Genomic DNA, 6,583 nt, shown 5'->3' with positions numbered 1-6,583 from the left:
ACCTGTCTACCTGTCCCTCTCTACCTGCCTCTCTGTCTCTACCTGTCTACCTGTCTCTCTCTCTGCCTCTCTGTCTCTACCTGTCTACCTGTCTCTCTACCTGTCTACCTGTCTCTCTACCTGTTTATCTGTCTCTCTACCTGTCTCTCTACCTGTCTACCTGTCTCTCTACCTGTTTATCTGTCTACCTGTCTCTCTCTCTGCCTCTCTGTCTCTACCTGTCTACCTGTCTCTCTACCTGTCTACCTGTCTACCTGTCTCTCTCTCTGCCTCTCTGTCTCTACCTGTCTACCTGTCTCTCTACCTGTCTACCTGTCTCTCTACCTGTTTATCTGTCTCTCTACCTGTCTCTCTACCTGTCTCTCTACCTGTCTACCTGTCTCTCTACCTGTTTATCTGTCTACCTGTCTCTCTCTCTGCCTCTCTGTCTCTACCTGTCTACCTGTCTCTCTACCTGTCTACCTGTCTACCTGTCTCTCTCTCTGCCTCTCTGTCTCTACCTGTCTACCTGTCTCTCTACCTGTCTACCTGTCTCTCTACCTGTTTATCTGTCTCTCTACCTGTCTCTCTACCTGTCTACCTGTCTCTCTACCTGTCTGTCTGTCTCTGTACCTCTCTGTCTCTCTACCTGTCTTCCTGTCTCTCTACCTGTCTACCTGTCTCTCTACCTGCCTCTCTGTCTCTACCTGTCTACCTGTCTACCTGTCTCTCTCTCTGCCTCTCTGTCTCTACCTGTCTACCTGTCTACCTGTCTCTCTCTCTGCCTCTCTGTCTCTACCTGTCTACCTGTCTACCTGTCTCTCTCTCTGCCTCTCTGTCTCTACCTGTCTACCTGTCTACCTGTCTCTCTCTCTGCCTCTCTGTCTCTACCTGTCTACCTGTCTCTCTACCTGTCTACCTGTCTACCTGTCTCTCTCTCTGCCTCTCTGTCTCTACCTGTCTACCTGTCTCTCTACCTGTCTACCTGTCTCTCTACCTGTTTATCTGTCTCTCTACCTGTCTACCTGTCTCTCTACCTGTCTCTCTACCTGTCTGTCTGTCTCTGTACCTCTCTGTCTCTCTACCTGTCTTCCTGTCTCTCTACCTGTCTACCTGTCTCTCTACCTGCCTCTCTGTCTCTACCTGTCTACCTGTCTCTCTACCTGTCTCTCTACCTGTCTTCCTGTCTCTCTACCTGTCTGTCTACCTGTCTCTCTACCTGCCTCTCTGTCTCTACCTGTCTACCTGTCTCTCTACCTGTCTCTCTACCTGTCTGTCTGTCTCTGTACCTCTCTGTCTCTCTACCTGTCTTCCTGTCTCTCTACCTGTCTACCTGTCTACCTGTCTCTCTACCTGCCTCTCTGTCTCTACCTGTCTACCTGTCTCTCTACCTGTCTCTCTACCTGTCTGTCTGTCTCTGTACCTCTCTGTCTCTCTACCTGTCTTCCTGTCTCTCTACCTGTCTACCTGTCTACCTGTCTCTCTACCTGCCTCTCTCTCTCTACCTGTCTTCCTGTCTCTCTACCTGTCTGTCTACCTGTCTCTCTACCTGTCTACCTGTCTCTCTACCTGTCTACCTGTCTCTCTACCTGTCTCTCTACCTGTCTGTCTGTCTCTGTACCTCTCTGTCTCTCTACCTGTCTTCCTGTCTCTCTACCTGTCTACCTGTCTACCTGTCTCTCTACCTGCCTCTCTGTCTCTACCTGTCTACCTGTCTCTCTACCTGTCTACCTGTCTCTCTACCTGTTTATCTGTCTCTCTACCTGTCTCTCTACCTGTCTACCTGTCTCTCTACCTGTTTATCTGTCTACCTGTCTCTCTCTCTGGCCTCTCTGTCTCTACCTGTCTACCTGTCTCTCTACCTGTCTACCTGTCTACCTGTCTCTCTCTCTGCCTCTCTGTCTCTACCTGTCTACCTGTCTCTCTACCTGTCTACCTGTCTCTCTACCTGTTTATCTGTCTCTCTACCTGTCTCTCTACCTGTCTCTCTACCTGTCTACCTGTCTCTCTACCTGTTTATCTGTCTACCTGTCTCTCTCTCTGCCTCTGTCTCTACCTGTCTACCTGTCTCTCTACCTGTCTACCTGTCTACCTGTCTCTCTCTCTGCCTCTCTGTCTCTACCTGTCTACCTGTCTCTCTACCTGTCTACCTGTCTCTCTACCTGTTTATCTGTCTCTCTACCTGTCTCTCTACCTGTCTGTCTGTCTCTGTACCTCTCTGTCTCTCTACCTGTCTTCCTGTCTCTCTACCTGTCTACCTGTCTCTCTACCTGTCTCTCTACCTGTCTGTCTGTCTCTGTACCTCTCTGTCTCTCTACCTGTCTTCCTGTCTCTCTACCTGTCTACCTGTCTCTCTACCTGCCTCTCTGTCTCTACCTGTCTACCTGTCTCTCTACCTGTCTCTCTACCTGTCTTCCTGTCTCTCTACCTGTCTGTCTACCTGTCTCTCTACCTGCCTCTCTGTCTCTACCTGTCTACCTGTCTCTCTACCTGTCTCTCTACCTGTCTGTCTGTCTCTGTACCTCTCTGTCTCTCTACCTGTCTTCCTGTCTCTCTACCTGTCTACCTGTCTACCTGTCTCTCTACCTGCCTCTCTGTCTCTACCTGTCTACCTGTCTCTCTACCTGTCTCTCTACCTGTCTTCCTGTCTCTCTACCTGTCTGTCTACCTGTCTCTCTACCTGTCTACCTGTCTCTCTACCTGTCTACCTGTCTCTCTACCTGTCTCTCTGCCTCTCTGTCTCTACCTGTCTACCTGTCTCTCTACCTGTCTCTCTACCTGTCTTCCTGTCTCTCTACCTGTCTGTCTACCTGTCTCTCTACCTCTCTACCTGTCTCTCTACCTGTCTCTGTGTCTCAGGTGTGGCGTCGTGGCAGTGTGTCTCTGTCCGAGCAGATGAAGTGGGGGGGGGCGCTCTGCTGCAGCACTGCAGCCAACACAGGCCCCCCCCACCGGACCGCGGCCCCCCCCTCTACCTGCTCTGTTGCCCCCCCCCCCCTGACACGCCGTTACCCACGATGCATCAGCTCGGACCGCCGGCGCCTCCGGATCTCCAGCGATCCAAAGAGCTCACCTCGTTACCCAGCATGCCTCTGTGCGGCGCATCCCCCACTGCAGGAGGGTGGAGTGACGCTTCTACTCCTCCTGGACTCATCGCTCCTCTGAGCCCCCGCCTGGCCGAGGAGGAGGAGGAGGAGCAGGAGGAGGAAGAAGAAGAAGAAGGCTTGTTGAAACAGGAGGAGGGTGAGTTGTATATGTTGTTTTTGATCAGTTTATTTTCATCATCAGTCTCTGGAGGCTCGTTCACACCGGCCGTCTATACAGAATATTATCCCAAAAATATGTGAACAATATCTGAAGAATGTCGCAAATCCTTATTAAAATATGTGAAAAACATTTATAGAACTATGTGAAAAATGTCCAAATAAATATTGTAAAAAATATCTAAAACATATCTGAAAAATATATTAAAAATATCTGAAAAATATCTGAAGAATGTGTAAAAAAATATCTGAAAAATATGTAAAAAACATGTAAAAAATATCTGAAGAATATGTAAAAAATATCTGAAAAATATGTAAAAAATATGTAATAAATCTGTCTGTCTATAAATATAGATATAGATGAGAGTTTCCGTGGTAACCGGAGGCCCACAACAATGGCAGAGAAGAAGAAGAAGAGGCAGTCTCACGGCTGCAAACTGACCAAACACATCGCCAGGACCACCGGCAGGACCGCCAGGACCGCCAGGACCGCCGGCAGGACCACCAGGACAACCAGGACCGCCAGGACAACCAGGACCGCCAGGACCGCCAGGACGGCCAACACCGGCAGGACCGAGTGGACCGGCAGCACCGGCCCCCGTAAGAGGAAGACGAGTGATGACAGATATTCGCAGCCCGACCGCCGTCAGGACGTCGTCCAATCAGAAGAGAGGAGCTCCATCAGAGAGACGCCTTCAAAAGTCAGAAGAACAAAGAAGAAGAAGGAGGAGAAGGAGGAGAAGGGAGTCCAACCCGTGAAGATGAAAACGGAGGAGACGTGGAGGCCGAGGAGGAAGGCGGTCGGTCCTCCAATCAGATACCTTGTAGAGTCCGAGGAGGCCAATCACAGCAGAGCGAGGACAGCGGAGGTGAAGAGGAGGCTGAGGAGAGAGGACGAGGAGGAGGAGGAAGAGGAGGAAGAGGAGGAGGAGGAGGACAGGAGAGGAGGAATGGAGCTAACAGAGAGGACAGACAGCAGCAGGGTGGCGTCTTCAGAGGACGGATGGTGGCAGTCCTGTCAGGTTCGTCCTCAAGAATCTGTGAAAAATGTCCCAAAAAATATTCCTCATATGTCCCCATTTCACCATAAAGACAAAACTGTCCGTCTGTCTGTCTGTCTGTCTGTCTGTCTGTCTGTCTGTCTGTCTCTCTGTTTGCCTGTCTGTCTGTCTGTCTGTCTGTCTGTCTGTCTCTCTGTCTGTCTCTCTGTCTGCCTGTCTGTCTGTCTCTCTGTCTGCCTGTCTCTCTGTCTCTCTGTCTCTCTGTCATCAGGTGTGCGGTCTGACCTTCACCTGTCCATCGTCTCTGCGGCGCCACCTGTCCGTCCACTCGGCAGGACGCCGGCTCAGCCGCCACCACGGCAACGGGGCGACGCCTGGCGGTACTCGAGCTGCTGACGACCAACAGGAGGAGGAGGAGGAGGAGGAGGAGGAGGAGGAGGAGGAGGTTAACGCCGATGGAGGGAGGAGGAGGAGTAAAGATGAAGAGGACAAGCCCCTCCTCCCAGCTCCCACCAAGGCTCCCGATTGGTCGAGACACAGGAAGCGTGTCTGCAGGAATCCCCGGTGGTGGGCCGACTACCGGATCACCAAGAGGAGGAGGTGGAGGAGACGGCAGGAGACAGATGGAGGGAGGAAGAGAAAGAGGTGTACAGAGGAGGAGGAGGAGGAGGAGGAGGAGGAGGTGAAACAAATCTGTATGAAGGAGGAGGAGGAGGGAGGAGAGGAAGGGGAGAGGGGAGGAGGTGGAGGAGAAAAGGAGGAGGAAGAGGAGGTGAAGCTACACTGTGTGAAGGAGGAGAGAGGAGAGAGGAGAAGAGATGGAGGAGAAGAGGAGGAGGAGGTGAAGCTACACTGTGTGAAGGAGGAGAGAGGAGGAGAGAGGAGAAGAGATGGAGGAGAAGAGGAGGAGGAGGTGAAGCTACACTGTGTGAAGGAGGAGAGAGGAGGAGAGAGGAGAAGAGATGGAGGAGAAGAGGAGGAGGAGGTGAAGCTACACTGTGTGAAGGAGGAGAGAGGAGGAGAGGACGGAGAGAGGACAAGAGATGGAGGAGAAGAGGAGGAGGTGATTGAGCAGCCTCAGAGGCCGAGGAGGAAGATGGTCGGCCCTCCAATCAGATACCTCCTGGAGTCAGAGGAGCGGTCACATGGTCCGGTAACAGCCAATCAGAGCCGAGCGAACGGACCCAAAAAAAGAGGAAGACCAAAAAAGGTTGTGATTGACAGCGAGGCTGGGGGCGGGGCTTCAGAGATGACTGACAGGTCTGAGGCTGCAGAGAGACAGACAGGTGACATCATCGCAGAGAGACAGACGGGTGACATCATCGTAGAGAGACAGACAGGTGACATCATCGCAGAGAGACAGACAGGTGACATCATTGTAGAGAGACAGAAGGGTGACATCATCGTAGAGAGACAGACAGGTGACATCATCGCAGAGAGACAGACGGGTCATATCATCACAGAGAGACAGACAGGTGATGTCATCACAGAGAGACAGACAGGTGACATCATCCCAGAGAGACAGACAGGTGACATCATCGCAGAGAGACAGACGGGTGACATCGTAGAGAGACAGACAGGTGACATCATCGCAGAGAGACAGACGGGTCACATCATCACAGAGAGACAGACAGGTGACATCATCGCAGAGAGACAGACGGGTCGGACCAATCAGGGCCGAGCGAACGGACCCAAAAAAAGAGGAAGACCAAAAAAGGTCATGACTGACAGTGAGGCTGGGGGCGGGGCTTCAGAGAGGAGGACGAGTGTCATCGTTACAGAGAGACAGACAGGTGAGAGTGTCCCAGAGACACAGACGGGTTCCTACAGAAGGACCTTCCTGGTGTACAGAGACCTGCAGAGAGATCAGGTGACCCTCATCTCCCCCTGTTACATCACAATGAAGCGTCTCCTCTGATTGGTTGATTAACAGGTGAGACAGGAAACGTGTATGTGACTCAGACAGACAGGTGACAGAGAGACAGACAGGTGACAGAGACAGACAGGTGACAGAGACAGACAGATGACAGAGAGACAGACAGGTGACAGACGGGTGAAAGGGAGACAGACAGGTGGCAGAGAGACAGACAGGTGACAGAGAGACAGACAGGTGACAGACAGGTGACAGAGACAGACAGGTGACAGAGAGACAGACAGGTCAGAGTTCTAGAGTGTATTTTAAGTGTTTTATCAGATGTCTATTATTTCTACCCGAACCAGTGACTGTGATTAAATGACTATTTACTGAATCTATACTATATAGATATATCTATATCTATATATCTATAGATATAGATATATATTATATATATATTATATATATATAAAATATATATATAT

General features: G+C 51.2%; 1 protein-coding gene across 12 annotated transcripts in view; it reads left to right on the top strand.

Annotated features, from left to right (window-relative positions):
* The first annotated feature begins 2,839 nt into the window (after positions 1 to 2,839).
* Positions 2,840 to 6,583, top strand: part of LOC141763746 (uncharacterized) — a 3,912-nt gene continuing 168 nt past the window's right edge. The window contains exons 1-6 of one of the 12 annotated variants that reach the window (XR_012593150.1): positions 2,840 to 3,222; positions 3,597 to 4,264; positions 4,515 to 5,015; positions 5,229 to 6,213; positions 6,293 to 6,334; positions 6,401 to 6,583. The exon at positions 6,401 to 6,583 is cut by the window's right edge and continues 168 nt beyond it. Coding sequence is in view for 7 of the 12 variants with exons in the window: in XM_074628457.1 (XP_074484558.1) it covers positions 2,997 to 3,222; positions 3,597 to 4,264; positions 4,515 to 5,015; positions 5,229 to 6,161 (2,328 nt within the window). In the remaining 5 variants the exon portion in view is untranslated. Of the gene's footprint in view, positions 3,223 to 3,596; positions 4,265 to 4,514; positions 5,016 to 5,228 lie in introns of all 12 variants that reach the window. The other 11 variants (XM_074628465.1, XR_012593154.1, XR_012593152.1 and 8 more) reach the window with 11 other exon arrangements.

This window comes from Sebastes fasciatus, unplaced genomic scaffold (assembly GCF_043250625.1).
Source record: "Sebastes fasciatus isolate fSebFas1 unplaced genomic scaffold, fSebFas1.pri Scaffold_352, whole genome shotgun sequence".
Lineage (NCBI taxonomy): Eukaryota > Metazoa > Chordata > Actinopteri > Perciformes > Sebastidae > Sebastes > Sebastes fasciatus.
The sequence above is the reverse complement of the archived record's forward strand: the minus strand, read 5'-3'. Positions and strand labels throughout refer to the sequence as shown.